General features: G+C 42.2%; 2 protein-coding genes across 4 annotated transcripts; one reads left to right on the plus strand and one right to left on the minus strand.

Annotated features, from left to right (window-relative positions):
* The first annotated feature begins 1,527 nt into the window (after positions 1 to 1,527).
* si:ch211-22i13.2 (uncharacterized protein LOC553945 homolog) lies at positions 1,528 to 5,846 on the plus strand. Its single transcript, XM_012820969.3, has 7 exons — positions 1,528 to 1,685; positions 2,241 to 2,316; positions 2,403 to 2,561; positions 4,391 to 4,452; positions 4,625 to 4,714; positions 4,936 to 5,025; positions 5,148 to 5,846. The coding sequence occupies exons 1-7, from the start codon at positions 1,683 to 1,685 to the stop codon at positions 5,196 to 5,198; spliced, it is 531 nt and encodes a 176-aa protein (XP_012676423.2). The 5' UTR covers positions 1,528 to 1,682; the 3' UTR covers positions 5,199 to 5,846.
* Positions 5,843 to 14,772, minus strand: rd3 (retinal degeneration 3, GUCY2D regulator). 3 transcript variants are annotated; one of them, XM_012820967.3, is made up of 3 exons: positions 14,406 to 14,772; positions 12,333 to 12,752; positions 5,843 to 7,526 (listed from the first exon to the last, which is right to left on the minus strand). In XM_012820967.3, exons 2-3 carry the CDS (start codon positions 12,623 to 12,625, stop codon positions 7,130 to 7,132), a joined length of 690 nt encoding a protein of 229 aa, XP_012676421.2. In that variant the 5' UTR covers positions 12,626 to 12,752; positions 14,406 to 14,772; the 3' UTR covers positions 5,843 to 7,129. The 3 variants fall into 3 exon arrangements, with proteins under 3 accessions (XP_012676421.2, XP_031437496.1, XP_031437495.1); XM_031581636.2 differs by lacking the exon at positions 14,406 to 14,772 and adding an exon at positions 13,473 to 13,910; XM_031581635.2 differs by lacking the exon at positions 14,406 to 14,772 and adding an exon at positions 13,118 to 13,431.
* Positions 14,773 to 17,395: the final 2,623 nt, after the last annotated feature.

The raw sequence follows: 17,395 nt of genomic DNA on the forward strand, positions 1-17,395 counted from the left end.
AATCTGTATAACTCTGTGAATCATTTTGCATCTAAGCATCTACCAACTAAATGACTAAATGTAAATGTTAATACATATGAAATATGAAACCATGATGGAGCAGTGAAGTTATTTATGAAACACTGTTCTGCCCTAACAATAACATGAGGTTTTTGTGTCTGTTTATCATGTCTGCTCTCATTAGGCACAATAAATAAATAAAAAGAGAGAAAGTTGATGGTGACAATGACCAGTCAGTGACCACTGACCAGCCAGTGGTCAGTGCAGGGTGTCAGAGGCACTGTCCTAGTAGTACTAGCCAGTGGTTAGTACAAGGTGTTTTAAAGATGGTAATATTTTCCAACTGAGATCAAATTCAGACCCACATCAGTGCCCAGCCAGCATTGTCCTCTGGGGGTAGGCAGCTGGTGTTCCTTGTGAATCCTCTCTGAAGTCCCCTAGCCTGGCACAGTCTGACTTTGCTTCTTCTATGTATGATGTGATCTATCCCTGAGAAAAGGGATAGACAGGTCTCATATAACAGGATTGCACACCTGTTAGTCCTGGACTCACCCGTACACCCGTTTTTAAAAAAGAATAACATAATAGAGTCGGGGCAAATAGAACTGCTAATGACAGCGTTTAAGGCAGAGCAGGCTTCAGAGAACACGGGGCTTGGTGTGTTATTAATAGTCTAGTTTGTGTTATTTACATCAATACATTCACATTTTCAAATTTTGTCTGACTACATCTATTACACAGAGACCACGACTTTCAGTTGCCTGATAAATGTAGGCATGTTGTATTTTATGAGGGAATTCATTCTAATGGTGATCGAGGGAATGCTTGTCTCCCTACGATCCCTAGCCAGACGATGGATTGTGTCCTATTCAGCCTCGGAAGGCCAGGCCTGTTGCCCCACTCCAAGCCAATAGGTGGCGATGAGGTCTCAGAATGGTATTTTCCTCACCACCAACGAAAGCTAAACAAAAAGAAGAAGAAGTCGTTGGTGGCCTGTACATGAAGCTGGCGACATTATACAGCAATAGAAAGTCCATAAAACTCCGTTTCCCTCATATTTCAACGTTTGCCAATAATCTCACTTATTTACACGAAATAAAGAGGATAGGCCTATCTTAATAACATTAAGGCCTAGTCTACTAGATTGTAGTTCTAGGTAAGAATATGTTAATGTGATTACAGGTTATATGGAGACACAGTCAGTAAGCCAAACAAGTCATCTAGTCACTTTTTGTGCCTCACTTTAGATTTAGTGGCAAAATATAATTTGTAATTTTCTTCAAATAGGATGAGCAGATGCTCTTAAATTGGTTTTATGAATACAAATGGACCATTCAGTCCTTTCTGCCTGTTAAATAGGCTATTGTAGGCCTGTGTACATTTAGGAAATTGTTAGATTTTCCCAACAGTGAAGAACCAAGGGAAACCATGAAACACACAAAAAAAGCATGAAAATGTAATGAGTAATTTCACCGGGTTGGGGGGACTTATATTTTGAAAAATATGACCTTAGAGTCGAAAAGTCAACATTGTCGCAGACTTCACCGAGGTTGTCTGTTGATAACAGCAGCCTCTACTTCAGTCTGTAAATATACCAACCTAAACTAATCCAATGTAGATTTTCTTCTTTAGTGTTACTACAATTTTCGCAACCTTTTGTGATTAACTAATTACGCTTCACCATGGTAAGTGGCGTACCTCATGTAACTTGCTGCATGGCGGCTGAAGGAAATAGGCAGTACTTAGCATAGCTGTCGATCGCTGGCTAGGTTATTGTGGGCTATTTGAAACTTGAGAACGATTAACTAATGATCGAACTTTCATGTTTGATGTAAGGTTTATGTATTGACATGTTCATTTGTGAAAAGTACATTAGTTGAAGAGAGCACGTCTAAACAGTTGGAAACTTCAACTATCAACGTACTATCGCTAAGATGCTATATGTGCATGTTAGCATTATCTGCTAACAAATAGTCAGCAGCTATCAAAATATCTACCCTAAGTTAAAAAAAAAGACGTAAGGTAGCTAGCAGCGTCAGCGTTAACCATACAGCTAGCGCTGCATGAACTGTCAGTTTCAGCGTACTTGTGTCACCCGTTTTATTTAAAACTTTTGTGGAATGGATACGTTAAGGCCATATAACTTGTCTCACTTCTGATAGCTAATTTAGCTACACGTTGACATTTGATATTTTGGTTTTCTTGCAATTCAACCCAATGGCTCCTGTGCTCGGCTCAAGTCATCAAAGGATTCCAAGGCCAGGAGAAGCGAGTCAAGTACCCGCACAGATGAACGAAAGCGGTCAAGGAGTAGTGGTGAGTGTGTTTAATGTGGTCTACCACTGTACTCTGCCTCCTTAGCAAAAGCTGTGTGTTCTGACATGCCACTCAATGTTCGACAGGGGAAGACCAGCGTAAGCGGAAACGCAGTCGAAGCAGATCGTCCTCGTCATCCAGTTCGTCCTCATCATCTTCCTCTTCTTCCTCTTATTCATCCTCATCGTCGTCTTCCTCATCTCGCTCGTCCTCCCGCAGCAGAAGTAGCAGTTCCAGTAGCAGAGGCAAGTCCCCGAGCAAGTTTTTAAAAAGATTTTTCCTTAACATTATATACTATGTCAGACTGGGTTTTGGTCAGCTCTCTCCTAGAGCCATTTACACCCCTTAAAATCACTTTGAATAAATAACGTTCTTCAAACCACGTGATTAGCCTATTTATGGGAGACTGGTTGAAACAATAATACTTATGAGCCAAGTCAAAGATTTGGGAGCCAAAATTGTCTTCAATATGTCACGTTGTACAAATGGGAAATGTCACACAGTTTCTGTAGCGTATCATGGACCCCCTTTGCTGGTGATGGGTGATATTACCTGAAAATAATATCATAATATAGCAAGGTATTTTGTGGCAGCAATATCAGCGAGGTATGATCAAATATGAAAATTCTTTATTGTTACTAATACTTGTAGCATACAGTATATTTGCACAATAAGGCATTGCATCGGCATGTCCGCTCAATACAAAAGGAAAAAAAGCTTTTACTTTCAAAAGAAAAAGACTTTCAGTTCTTCAACTTGTAAACACCACTCAAATTTAACAACTCATGGCAAACTAAGACAAATGGTGCCATGAGTCAAAAGATGTTATATAAGTAATATGCAATACTATTTGGTATTGGACACATCATGTTTTCACCACCTATGCTGATAAACCCATCAATATTATCAGAACAATTTCTTTGGGTGATATCTAAAAAATGACTACTACAAAATAATGAACTCCGTTAACACGAAGTTCATATACGTTTCGTGTTAAACCATGCAATAGACATGTCAGGCAGGTAATCTGCATATGTGACTTGGACGATGTTAGAATATATAGTAGTCAAAGAGCTTTTAGTGAGTTGATGCAAGCTTGATACATTTTGAAAACTTAGTAAAGTGTTGTCAGGCTGACTGTAGCCTGACAAACTGATCATAACGTTCAGTACTACATGCTACCAATCCCAATTGTGGAGACATTGGTGCAGTTGTCTCTATGTAAAACGCTAATTTATGTTCTTTTAAACCATGATGTCTTATTGTGCTTTTGTTGGTAATTTATCTGTTTGTTTGTATTTGTATATGTAATTTATTCTACGTGATGTATTTGATCTGGGCCCTGATTCTGTAATAAAGGTTTGATTGATTGATCGTAGTAAACCCAAATGTTAACTAAATAAACTCACTGTAGCTCACCTTAGCATGTGTTGTTCGACAGAATTTTGTGTTGCGTTAATTTTCAGGCTTCTGTCGAACATTCGGTGGCCGGGGAAATGGTAGGCTAGACTTGTGTCGTCTTCTTTCGGGTATGAAGAAAGATGACATAAGTGACCTGCTGCATAGCTTAGCCTATGTTACCACTGAAATATATCTTACACGGTAATACTAGCTGAAAACAAATATCAATGTAAGGTTTTACGACCTCACCAGAGTCACCAGAGTTTCTGAGTTGCTGTTTTGCACAATTGGACAAGCGCTAATGTTTAACTCTGTCACATTATGACGTTAGTGTATCAGCGGGCTGAAGTAAATATGTTCATCTAGGAGACAGTCACCATTGGCTACTGACGGGGAAATAAATGGCTGCAAAACATTTTTTAATTGTAGTCTCCATTTGGGTTAAAGGGTTTGTAGCAAAGCCATTTGGACTGATGGGACCTTAATTATGAAGACCTGAAATAGGCATTATGTTTCATAAGAAAACACAATGCAATTAATGTCATTTTCAAACCAATGAAAGGGCACAGTACAGAATCTCTAAATTATTTGTTTTTACTAATAGTGAATTGAAGAGGATTGAGAGCATAAATCGCAGTGCTTATAATTGTGTGCAATTGTTTGTATCTTTTAGATTCTCACAGCAAGTCAGGGAAGGCTCCAAAGAAGAGTAAAAAGGAGAAGCTCAATAAAAAGGTTACTATCAGCATGCAACTTCATCTCTGTCTCTAATTTCTGTACACTACATTACAATCAGTTTAAAGAGCACGAATGCTATTCAAGGGATGTTGTATTGTTTTAGAATTTAGCCCTAGCTTGTTCAGTAGATCTGTCAGAAATGATGAAGGTGTTCTGTTTTTCTCCATAGAAGGGAAAGAAGGAGAAAAAGAACAAACGGAAAAAGGACAAGAAATCCAAAGGAGAGGAGGAACCTTCTGGACCTGTGCAGATCTCAAAGGTTTGATGACACTATGTTCTTGATCAGGATAGGGTTATTCCATGAAGAACAGTTACGCGGCTTTAATGAATGCATGTGTGCAAGGAGTTTCCTTTCATTTAAACCCAGGAAGTACTATGCTGCAGACTTTTTCTGAGTCACTTGCTCTTTGTTTCCGAAAAAGCCTGTGATGTGTTGAATCTGTTGATGTCCTGATTTATCCGAAGCTGTTTGCCTTCTAGTACCTGAAAGACAAAAAGAAGGGCAAGTTCAGCATGATCTCAGGGAGGAAGATCAAAATGAAAATGAAGAAGACAAAGACAGACAAGCAGGTATTCATCCTCTCTCTGATTATCTTTAAGGTGTAAAGCTTGTACTGTGTAACTTCTGGTCATATTTAACTTGCTGCTCGACAGTCACCACTGTATCTGTATTCATACTTTTCCCTCAACAGAGGGACAAAAATCGTGCAGAGCTGCTTGAGTTTCTCAATTCCACATTATAACACAGACGAAGCTGTGGGCTTCACTCCCAGAATCCTTCCCTACATGTCTGTGGGCAGGATCCTCCCCTTGTGACCAGTCACAAAAATACTCAGGGAAAGGCCAGCGTTCCATTGGCGTTCTGTGTGTGATTAGTGAAAAGGTCACAAAAAGCAGTGGAGTATTGGATGCCCGTGTCCACCATGTGTGTTGGAGACATGGCAGCTGAAGTGCTGTGAACTATCTCTCTCTATTAAACGACAGAACACAAATCTTGTGTATTAGACTTGTCAGGGTATAAAACATACATCCTATTGATTGGGAGTTCCCCAAAAGTCATATGCAACAGTTGGCTGTTTAAAATGAAACGCTTTTTGTTAGTCCGTTTTTACTATTGCTTTAGATGATGACACCCTTCCTGTATGTGTAATAGGATTCTATATTTTTATTTGAAAACCATTCTAATTGTGGATTCTGGACTGTTTTCAAACTACATTGTGATACTAGGCTTCCCGGTCCTGCAGGTGTGAAATATTTGAGGTACAGTTGCCACTGTGGTCTACACACCACACTGTCCATAGGACCATACAAGTTGACTGTGGACTTTAAGCACCCTGTTCAAAATGGTTGTGTAAATGTCTGACAGTACAATAAATCATCTTCCACATTGAGTGTACAATTATTTTATTTATTTACAGTACATTGTGTGCGTTATTACTGATAATGCAGGCCTCTGGAGCATGAAGACCCCAAAGAGCACAGTTTCAATCAGTCTCATTCCCTGCCAGCAAAATGAAAGTAGCTGTACTGTCTTTAAATGCCATTTCAGTAACTTTAGGAACAATGTAATCTTGTTCTGGGGGCAAATGCATGGTTTGTCCAAGTTCACATTTTATTTTCAAATGTTTAGTTTCTTAAAATCGCCAGAGGAAGTATTACATACTCTCCAAACACTTTAGAGACGAGTGGGTATGATTAAAGAACAAATGATGTCCCAAACACTTCAAATCTCACAGGAAAAGCAAACACATAGATGTGCAACAAACAAGAACAAGCACAACGTATTCTACATTTATATATTGCAAGTAGGCAGGCAACGATTTGTACAAAGTTTAAGGTTTCTTCCAATCTGAAAAAGTCACAGCCATTATAAATACCAGCATTACATTGAATTGACCCTTATATTGACACTTATTCAGTGGATGCTTTTGTCCAAAGTGTTACTTTTTTAATGATTACACATTGAACTACGCATGTACCCAAGAATGAGATGACCTTGAAGTAGTTAGCACCTTAGAACCATGAGCTACAGGAACATTTTCTGCTGTGAAAACATCATTTATGTAACACCTGAAAATTGTTAGGCAGAGATTGAAACTCGCTGGTCAGGTCAGGAGGTCTAACTCCACCACAGTAAATTGCCTCAGTCACCTGGCTTTCACAAATTGCACAGTTCTGTCAGTTGGCTGATGCACTCAATGGTGGATCTTGACTTCAACCACATAACAGATGGACACCTTGATTTGCATCCTGCACGAACTATGGGTTTAAGCAATGCAAAGTAATATTGAGATTTTTAATTCCTGCTCATTGATTTCAGACTCAAAAAAACCTGTATTACCTTATAATCTCTTGAAAAATGGGGGGCTACATTCATCATAGCTCTCCAACATGACTATTGTACAGTAGATGTGTTAATGGCTAGGGTTAGGCTTATGTATTGGATTGGTGGTTGTGATACTGCCACCAAAATAAAAAGAGGGGCGAGGTACTTAAAGTCCTTATTGCTCTCTACCCACACATTTCAAGTAGGAACCACGAGTTGAGATTTCTGACATTCACAGTTCCATACCTCAGTACTTCCATACTTCAATTCCAGTTTCATCTCAAATACTCAGTCATACGCTATCTCCCCCCCCCCACACACTCTCCCTCTCTTTCCACTTTACTTCCATCACCCGACATGACCATTTATGCCCTGGCGCCTGAAATCAGGCATGCTGCAGACGCGAGGGGTCCTTCCGGATCCCCCTGCCCGCATCCCTGGCACTGCTGCGAGCCCTCTCTCCACATCCTTGGACACAGTCTTAACCTCTGACTCGTAGGGGTCGCCGAGGGCTCCATTGGCGGTCGAGGTGAGACGTGTGGTGCTCCCAAACGGGTTGATGCGGACGCGGCTGCGGAAGTTGATCAGGGACATGCTGACGGCGCGCCGGTTGTTCCACTGGTCTGAGAGGCGCAGCGCCTCATCCTCCTCGCGGATGCGCTCCAGCGACTCCAGCAGAACCGAGCGGAACAGGCCCGACACCTCCTGAACCTCTGGCTCGTTCTCCTCCAGAATCTGCCGGAACCTGATGGAGGGGGGTAGGGTTAGAGAGGATAGGGAAAGACGGAAAAGAAGATGAAAGATAGAGAAAAAAAGAGACTTAATACAAGTGGGACAAGGACAAGTCTGGTTGTGGTTGGGAATGAGGAAACTGGTTTAAGAGCCAAGGATAAGAGTAAAGGTTCCTGATACCCAATTTCAGATAATTGACCATAACTGCCTGAACAGTGCTTTGCTTAATTTCAATTTCATTGCAGGTCACCTGTTCAAACAGCAAATAAAAACTGGTTTACTTTATAATTTAACTACGCTACGCATGAATTAACTACTCCATTTAACCTCAACTGCTGAGGACATCAGCTTTTAGCAATCAGTGCTGGTCCAGTGGATGAATAAGTGCTACTAGACATTTTTCCCCATCAGCTGCAGGAACAATTCACACAGGCTTTGGCCTTTTCAGACTCACAGGCTTCGGCCTATCCAACCTGTAGCCTTTGAAGTTCTAAGCTGATGTGCTTTTTAATAGGAGAGCTCATAAGAACACTGCAGGGTCACGAATATTTGAAAAAAGACATTTAATCTGTCATGCCGTTAGTACCATTGAGCCCCTGAGTCATACCACTCAACAAACACTCTAGTCTCCCATGGAGATTTTCATTAGCGACAGAAACAGACATAAGCCGGGTCCCTATCCATCTCTTTTGCATATTTTAAGAGCATTCACAAAAATTCTGTGAAAGGAAATACAAGTCTGTGCATGTTTTCGATGTGGATCGCTGTGTTATGCAAATTAGCAATGGACACTCTCCTAATCAAGGGAGTAGTTGTGAACAGCTGTGGGTTCAAACCTTGACGGAAACCCGTGATAAAATCGCAAACAAATGTTACCGTCAATCCGTCATCACATTTTTATCCTATGCAAATTTGGAGTTAATCCCCCCTTCCAGGGAATACATTTCTTATTTGCCTTTTCACTCACACTGAATGATCAAAGTTCACATTAAGAAGTTGGATGGAAACCCAGGTATAGAGAACCTTCAGCGGCCTTCCACATCTCAGCCTTGGTTCTACGGCAAGCCAGTCCTACTCTTCTCTGACAACCATTCACAACTCCACAAACAACCATAGAGCACCAGCGGCTGATCAGCGCTCGCCGTCTATCTGTTTGTTCTCTCAGCCCACTGACGTCATGAGAGGATGCTCTCAAGCTCTTGTCTAATCAGGGGAGCAGGAGAATAATGGCAGTGCCTGAGGCAATCTGGTGGAGGAGACTGGAGAACAGCGCAGAGGGGAAATGGTCATCTCCGCCAAACGCCACTTCTTCCCTCTTCACCCCCAGGCGTGTGGTTACAAGCAGAATTAAATAGAGCAGGTCCAGACATGCTCTTGTTTTTTATCTCACCTGGTGATCCAGGCATTTTGTGTCCAGTCCGGTTTTCTTTCTCTCTTTTTTCTCTCTACGCCTCTTCATTCAACCCGACCTCCCTCCCTTGTACTTGCAAGGCATCTGAATAGAGGTATTCAGCTAAACCAGCTCTCAGAAAGAAGCCATGTTAAGGTAACAGGCAAAGCTCGAACAGGGCTGTTTCTTTATCTTGCATGGTGCTTCAGAACATTCATATCTGGTCCTATTGCTTCATCCCTTTTTATGTCTCTGGAAGAGCTCCTGTTCTCCTTTTGAATGTGTCCCAGGTTAACTGAATTACTGTGCATTACCATTCGCCAGCACTTCAATTCAGATGCTTTGATGATTTGAATTGGTTCATCAGTCTTCCTCGTTATCATCTATCAAATTCATGACAACTACTTACTGCCATTGTTATATTCAAGACCAGCAGTTTACATTCATATTTAGGAAATGTTGTGAAAGACAAAATAAACTAGCATAACACAATCTGATAACAGAACACGTGATATCTTTACTGGTTGTCGCTGTTCCACCACCCCTTACTGCATGTATTCCACTGCCAGAGGCCTAATCTGATAAGATTGCTCTCCAAGGTCTAAGGGCCATATGCCAGGGACACAGGTTTGGCTCCCTGAGGTTTTAAGTGAGATTTTTTAATTAGAGCTCAGCCCTCATACACTAGAGTCTGTGGGGAGAGTGCCAACCCTGGACTTTTATCAAATTAGTTCAGAAGGCCTCCCAGAAACTAGCCTGACGTTGTCATACTCATAATTCTAGTCAGAATATGAGTCTGATACTGCTCCATTGGGCCACCTGGGGCGTGTTTCAACCGAACCAGGGAAAAAAATGCCTATTCGCTCAATTGGATAGACCTACAACCAATCAGAGCAACGTAGTATCTTCTTCGGGACCATCGGGGCCAGCTGATAAATTAAACTTTTACCGGATCCCGTAGGAAGAAAGGCAAAAACATCTTTTCGATTGACAAATGCCTTGATTGCGTTTCTCTGTTCCTCTTTCAAAATGCATGTACTGTCAATGTCTACATGGACTCGAATCTATACATTTCAGCTCTCCAGCGGCAGCCATGTTTGTTGAAAACGAATTCAACCCGTGTGTCGCTACACGATGGTAGTCCTTTGGCGGATAGTAGTCCCTCACATTGCGCATGCTCAGACACAAACGGTTTACGGCATAAGGCTCAACATAATCGCGCATGCTCAGACAACAAAACGGTTTACAGCATAAGGCTCAACATCAACATCAACATATCTGGCTTGTCTTAACGCATAATGTAGGTTTATTTAACGTAATATTTAATAATGTTGTAAACGGTTTAAACGTCAACATATGGGGCTTGTCTTAACGCATAATGTGGGTATATTTAATGTTATATTTAATTATGTTGTAAACGGCTGACAGCATAAGGCTCTACGTCAACATATGAAACGAAACTGGGGAGAGACCTTTTGATCCTCCACCTCATCTGTTTTGTCCACTGTGACAACATCTTCTTTGTTTTTAAATAAATGGTCATGTTTTCAAAAAACTGGCTTTCGTCGCTTTTCTCCATGATTGAAAACGGATCTGTCATTGTGACGCATGCGCGGCTTCGCTGTCGACAGCAGTCGACAGTGTCGCAAAATGACGCATGCGCAATGTGAGGGACTACTATCCGGCAAAGGACTACCATCGTGTAGCGACACCGTGTGTTGATGACATGGTTGATTACGTTACTGTTGATCATCTGTCCATCATCGTATAAAGCCCGCCTTGACAATTTGATTGGTCCAGCCATTTCTGTCCGGAGATAATTTCTCCCCAATGGAGTAATGCCAGACCGAACTTCCCGACTTCAAATGTTGTGGGCGGGGCTAAGTTCGGTCTGGTATCCAGGCTAGGATTTTTGTACACGCCCAGCATTCAATGGCCTATGGAAGCACATTCAAATGGTAGCAAAAGGTACGTTTATGACACAGAGCTTAAACTGCGTTTGTGTATAAAATCTGTGTAAAATATCAAGTCTCTAGCTTTAACATTGAGCTTTCCACAGGCCTTCAAAGATGCTGCAACAGAGCGCAGAGTAAAATTTCCGAGCAAATTCAAGCACCCCGAATACTATGATCACCCAAGCCACACCCTTGGAAATCGATATTATTCAATTTATGGTATCAGATTTTAAGCCTAGAAAGTTTGAAGGAGCTAGCTTAAATACTTTTCTAGTTATAGCAATTTGAAAATGGCTGTACAGAAAACGCTGCTAAAAAAGCATCTTAAGTACAGGCACCCCCTCACCCCTAAAATTTTTTTTCAGCCAAATCTGAGATGGTCGAGTGGGGAATTTTCCTTAAATTGTCACGTTTGGCGTGGAATGACCCACATCTCAGCTCTCGAGCGGCAGCCATGTTTGTTGAAAACGAATTCAACCCAAGCGCTCATTGGTGACGTGGTTGATTACGTTACTGTTGATCATCTGTCCATCATCGTATGAAGCCCGTCCTGACAATTTGATTGGTCCGAACAGCTTCTGTTCGGGCATAGGTTCGCCCCAACGGAGCAATGCCAGACCGAACTTCCTTACCTCAAATGTTGTGGGCGGGGCTAAGTTCGGCTGGCACCCAGGCTACCCATAAACCTTGCCTTTAGCCCAAATGTATAGCATTTTTATTGGTATCAGCATTGGTATTACGGAATTATCTGGACCACCTTCCGACTAACAACATATCCTTTTGTAAATGCATCAGTAGAGTAGCCACTAGGTAATGGCCTGTTCCGTCAAAAGGTAGTTTCTAACAAATACTTCTATGTTGATGCTATGACAGGGCAGTGTGGAATCTCTGTCAGTTTCAGAGCTTGTTTAAATAGTACCTATACTATCTCTTTATGAAGCTGCTTCTTCATGAAAGAGAGGTTCTACAGAATTAAACATCACTGAAAAAGCAGCCCACACAACGCGCTGTTTGAGCTGACAGAGGAGTTGATCTGAAGTCAGTTGTTTAAAAGGCAATGGCTTGACCGAGAAATAACCACCTACCATTTCTCTGTACTTTAATGGATTGTCTCAGCTGTTCATTAAACTCACCTGCGTAAGAAGAACCTGAGGGTACTGCTTATTGGGTCTTTTGCCTTACCTGAGGATGTCATACACCTGTCTTTGTGCCTCACCTGTATGTAACTCTGGATGGATTAGTACCACTCTCACCTGAGGATAATTCTCACTAGATTATACGGTTCCTGTACCTGTCTGAAATTGTCCCTACTACATAAGTGAGTATGATTATCACCTACTTGAGTAAAACTTATCCATGCACCTCAACTGAGCACATTTTCAGTCTTTTCTGTTAAGTGCTTTAAGTGCTTTAAAGTGCTTTGTGACCGTTAAAGTTAGATATAAATGCAAAACTAAATAAAAACGGAACTCACCTGAGTATGACGGCGCCACAGTGAGCTGGAGGCACCTTGGAGCAGAGGTCCTCGAGGCCGAGCCTCTCGCCGGGGCTGATGTCGAAGCCGGTGCGTGGCGTGCTGACCAGCCAACTGTAGTCCACCCCGGTCTTGAGGCGCCGGTACTCGCTGTCACGCTCGCGCTGCAGCCGCTCAGCCTCCTTCCTCTGCCAGCTGAGCTCCAGCATCAGAGTGTCCGTCACCACCTCAGAGGGCTCCCGTCGTTGGCTCCGGTACTGCGGCTCGGTCCCCCAGCCAAACCACGACGCCATTGGCCCAGACGGACACACAGACACAGGCGGGAAGGGTGGGGGGTGAACTTCTGTGTGACTAGGCGTCTGTGCTGAGGGTCAGTGGGCGGTGCCACGTCACGCAACCAATGACTTTAGTCACCCAGTACTTTAGAGAAAGAGAGAAAAAACAGTGTGGTTTCTTTCAACATTAAACATTTTCAAATGACAAAGTGACGGATCTCTTTGAAGATCTATTTTTGTAAGAAATGTCAGAGAGAGACAGAGAGAGAGAGATACGATAGGCTGGGCAAAAATAAAAGGTCACTGCGATACCTAATTAACCTAGATCATTAACCTGAGCTTGTGTGCTGATCCATGTTTGGATCCTCTCACTCTGTCCTGATCTTAACCATACATCCTAAGAGAGTCATGATTTTTTTTTCAGCCCCTTTGTGTACAGCAAGCACGATGTATGAGCTTGTTATGGTTAAACCAACTGAACATTGTTTTTAGGAGTGTTATGAAACCCACCACTCCTCCGACATCTTTGAAAAAAAAGGCATCTGCGTGATGGAAGAGGCCTTGTTTATCTGCTTGTTACGACTCAATTTAGGGCGAAACGCAATCGAGGCCGTGCAAATTTGTCATGGGGCTTAAGCAGTCCGAAACCAGGCAGCTGAGAAAATGCCAGAAATGATTCAAACAACCAAGCAGCTTCTCCTGTGCGTTAAGTGGCAGTGCTGCCGCCAGCTGAGGAGCTGTTCTCTGCTGCGCTCTCCCTGGATGCCTGATTGAGCCTGTTGCTGGTGCTTCTCCTCATGCTCCACACAGTCAAGGGTCTAAAAATATTCCAAGAGGAAAACAGGAAGAGCAGCGAGCCGCTCACCAGCATTCCACAGCCTTGCCTCGAATGAAGAAGAAAAGCGCAACATTTTGATTGCTGGAGTGTTGTTTCTCTCTTGCTAGGCAGACGTTCGAAGTCAAAAGGTGATTGAAGTTTTCCCAACGCATCTGCCCATGTTTTCTTTCCTAATGAGGCTACTGTGATTCTGGGGAGCCAGGGTGTTTGAAAACAGAGGAGGCCATGACCTCGACTGTAAAAGACAGCTGTTAATTGAGGATTAAGTTCACAAGCCATGGATTTAAATGTGACTGCACCGAGGCACTTAAATCCCAGGCTGCGGCAACACCTCACCTCATGTCATTTTTTAATCATTACAATGAATATGCAATGCTCATTGCTATATGATAGCTTATTTAACTTGTAGACATACAGGCAAAATATATCTACTGTACAAACTGATCGAAGCCAGTCAGACAAAAGAAAGCCAATGTGTCACTGTGTTTCTGTCATCTTGAAAGATGTTTTACCATGACCTGTTCAGTTCATTAATATCCACAGTGACAGCTATGGATGACCTTGCTTTGATACAGGCTGCCTGCCTGATGCTTTTATTCTAATGTGAATGCAACTCATGAATCAGGTCGCACTTCAATGGATCGCTTGTGCGCACAAGCACATGAAAGACATTCAATGTCCTTCCGGGGATTAAAAGATAGCAGATAGCAGGGGTACTTTAAAGCAAAATATTCAATGTCCGTACTGAAATTACAGTTGTATTTAAACGCTCGCTACAGGGAAGATCGCAGTTGAAAGCATTACCTACTCGATATCTGAAGGGATCAAAGCAAGTTCTGGAGTGTTCTGGCAACTTGGTCAAGTTTCACCGATAACATTTTGAACACCATCATTTCCCATTGTTTAGCATCATATGTTTATGTTAATGTAGAGCCAAAGTAAAATAAAGCAACCGCTTACCTGGACTCTTCCGTGCCCTCTGAGTTATTAGCAGAAGGGTTGACCGACAGATATATAAACAGTATTGCAAAAAAACACCGTGAAATCGTAGGCGATGTTCCTACGCTGTTCGACCGTCATGTGAAAAATATCAGCGTGCAACTCCGTGAGCATCTTACAGAATTAACCACCTCTCTATCTCCTCCCCCTCCTGTAGCTGTTGGACTCTCTTTCTCTCCGGTTGTCCTCTCCCTTAAGTCCCGGTGCAAGCGGTACTCGCTCGCTCCCGTAGGCTTTGTGTCGCGCGTCTCAAGGGAGTGCACACTGCAGCCAGGCGCTCTCTTCATCCCGCCCATCACGCGCGTTCGGTAGTGCTCTGTTGCCATAGAGATGTGCCTAAGCCTATTTGGCCATAGTAAGCTCTGCCAAGAAAGAGAGAGAAAGAAGGGGCTTCACATTTAGTTTGAATGAAACGACTATTAGTCTCATACAAACGGATAGATGGCAGGTTGTAAGTTGGGTTATTTTATCAAATGTCACAGCTATAGGCCAATGTGGTTTTTAAAAGCGTGACGATAAGATGTGTCATTTTGATCTCTCTCCCACCCTGTGTGTGTAGGCTATGTCTTATCAGTTTACTCAGTGTCTTGTGTGGGTGGATAGCAAACTTTTCATCACTTGCTGTAGTCTGAATCACTATCCCCGTTTGGGAACATGCAACAGCTGGCTTCTCCATTTAGTCAGATGTACAGATCAATTAGTTAAAAAAAGGGTTTGACTAATTTCCTTGCTTTGTGTCCAGTGGGTCAGTTTTTGTATTCCTTATACCATCATCATGGCTCAAGATTTACTGTAATCTATGAATACCTCCTGATGGCCTTTCCTTGTGGCTTTCGGGGTGAATGGGACTCTTTATAGTAACCTGTTATATTATAAAGTAAACTAAATATCTGAAATAATCTAAAAATATCCAAATGGCATCCATAACCATGTGGAAGTCCTTCATTCTATTCAAGAGCTAAATTCTTCTTCTTCTTAAAAAAAAAAAAGCAAAATATTCTTCTTCAAGGTGTGGTGAAGCCTCTGACCGGTGCCTTCACAAGTCTCTGCAGTGATGATTAGAAGACAGTACTGCGTCACAAAAAACCCTGGCAAGGAATCTGTTTATTGGGCTCTGCTCTCTCCTCTGGGTCCTTATGTTCTCCTGTCACTCCTCTCATCCCTTCCTTCCAGCATTGATAGATTTCATCCCTTCTTATCTTGATATTGCGTTCCTGTCATTTTATATTATTCTCTTTCACCCCCACCCCCCAATTTCAAGGCAACACAATAAAACTGTTGTGATGGGTTGTCACAAAAATGACAGTGTGGTTTACCCATGCACTTACATGTTCCTCTCAGTTACTTTCGCCGACAGATGGACAGGTAGGATCTTCACTTAATCCAAGCAGATACCCACGCAAATCCGCCAGAGTTAATTGGTTGCCAAGGCGAAGAGTGAGGTCACCATTGTGTCCATCATCAACTTAACGTACGTAATTGACCCCACTGCCTATGCGGCCAACTTGGTGAATACATCTGTAAGTCCATCTAGGTTAAGGTTCAACCTACCTTAGGAATGGTGCAGTGGTCCTGGCAGTCCTGTGCTAAGCACTGAATTCCCCACTGAGCCTTCCATATGGTGACACACTGACGATAAGCATTTTTTTTTTGTTTGTGATCAAAATGTCAAAAGAATTTAAACTTGAGCATGAATGCCTGAATATTGAAAAAGTAGTACTTCTAAATACAAACGTCTAAGGACAAAAAGTAGTATAGCCAAAATAATATTTGTATCACCTTTCAAAAATTAATTAAATTAAATTGTATTCATATAGCACCAATAACTATTGAGATCTCTAGGCGCTTTACAGAGCCTTAGCCCCCTAGAATAAGTACTAAGAGACAGGGGCTAGGAAAATCTCCCTTTTAACAGGAAGACACCTTGATGAACCTCATGAACTTTGATGAACCTGAGGATGAGATAGAGATAGAAAAGGGAAGGGGGTGAAGCAAAAGGGATGGGGGGAGCAAAGGAGAAGAGAGAATCAGGAGCAAGGAGATGGATTCATACACATATCAGAGGATAAACCATATTAGCATACATGTGGGATTACAAACCCATATTAGTTTAAGGGAAGAAACTGGGGTACAAACCCTAGTCACCTTAGGCACCACAACAGAACGACAAGTAACATGGCCACTTCATCAACAACATAGTACAATATGATATATAGAGAGAGGAAAAGATAGAAGGACAGGGAGAGGTTGCATGACATGGTCAATATTTCATTCTAGTTATACACAGGAAATGATGGTTATTTCCTTGTGCTATTCATTAGGGACTTCCTGGCTTTGGGTAACATTAAGTTCCAAGGTCTGGCAGGTAGATAGACTGTGTTCCAACCGCTCCTTAAAGTGTCTGCTGAATTTGTGTCAATGCCACTGGTAAATATCACCACACTGACCTCCCCAATGAGAAAGAGGAGCGGAGCAGGTGAGCGAGAGCAGGAGAGCTTGTCTGGGCGAGACATCTCTAAAAAACGCCTGTCTGGCCTTAATTCTCACATCCCCACAGCCTCATCCCCACGGTGCAGCGAGTGGGTTGAAGAGTGTGCAATCGTTTGTAAATCATGACTAAATCCATTTGCACAGAAGGTTCAACAGTGGTGTCTAGTATAGGATGCACTAAAGAGGAATGTTTTTAGTCTAGACTTAAAGATGGAAAGGGTGTTCACATCTCAGATGGAAACTAATATTACTAGCCCTTTATAATAATGCACCATAATATTTTTTATTTTCGGGTCTGTCTTTGTATCTCTCTTTAGTGTTGATGGAGATCATTTCCAAGCACTGTTATTGACCTAAGAATATATGAATCAAGTGGCTTGTATTAATATATTCCTTGTATGAATCATGTGCTTATCAAAAGCAGGAACATGGCTTTTCTGTGTGCGTGTGTAACTTAGATT

Source organism: Clupea harengus, chromosome 15 (assembly GCF_900700415.2).
Source record: "Clupea harengus chromosome 15, Ch_v2.0.2, whole genome shotgun sequence".
Lineage (NCBI taxonomy): Eukaryota > Metazoa > Chordata > Actinopteri > Clupeiformes > Clupeidae > Clupea > Clupea harengus.

Excerpts from the sequence above, each read along its gene's own strand:
- si:ch211-22i13.2 (XM_012820969.3), top strand. Across the intron at positions 2,562-4,390 it reads TAGCAGTTCCAGTAGCAGAG|ATTCTCACAGCAAGTCAGGG; the intron begins GCAAGTCCCCGA and ends TGTATCTTTTAG. Across the intron at positions 4,453-4,624 it reads AGGAGAAGCTCAATAAAAAG|AAGGGAAAGAAGGAGAAAAA; the intron begins GTTACTATCAGC and ends TTTTCTCCATAG.
- rd3 (XM_012820967.3), bottom strand. The coding sequence starts at position 12,625 with ATGGCGTCGTGGTTTGGCTGGGGGACCGAGCCGCAGTACCGGAGCCAA. Across the intron at positions 7,527-12,332 it reads TGTGGCGCCGTCATACTCAG|GTTCCGGCAGATTCTGGAGG; the intron begins GTGAGTTCCGTT and ends CCCCTCCATCAG.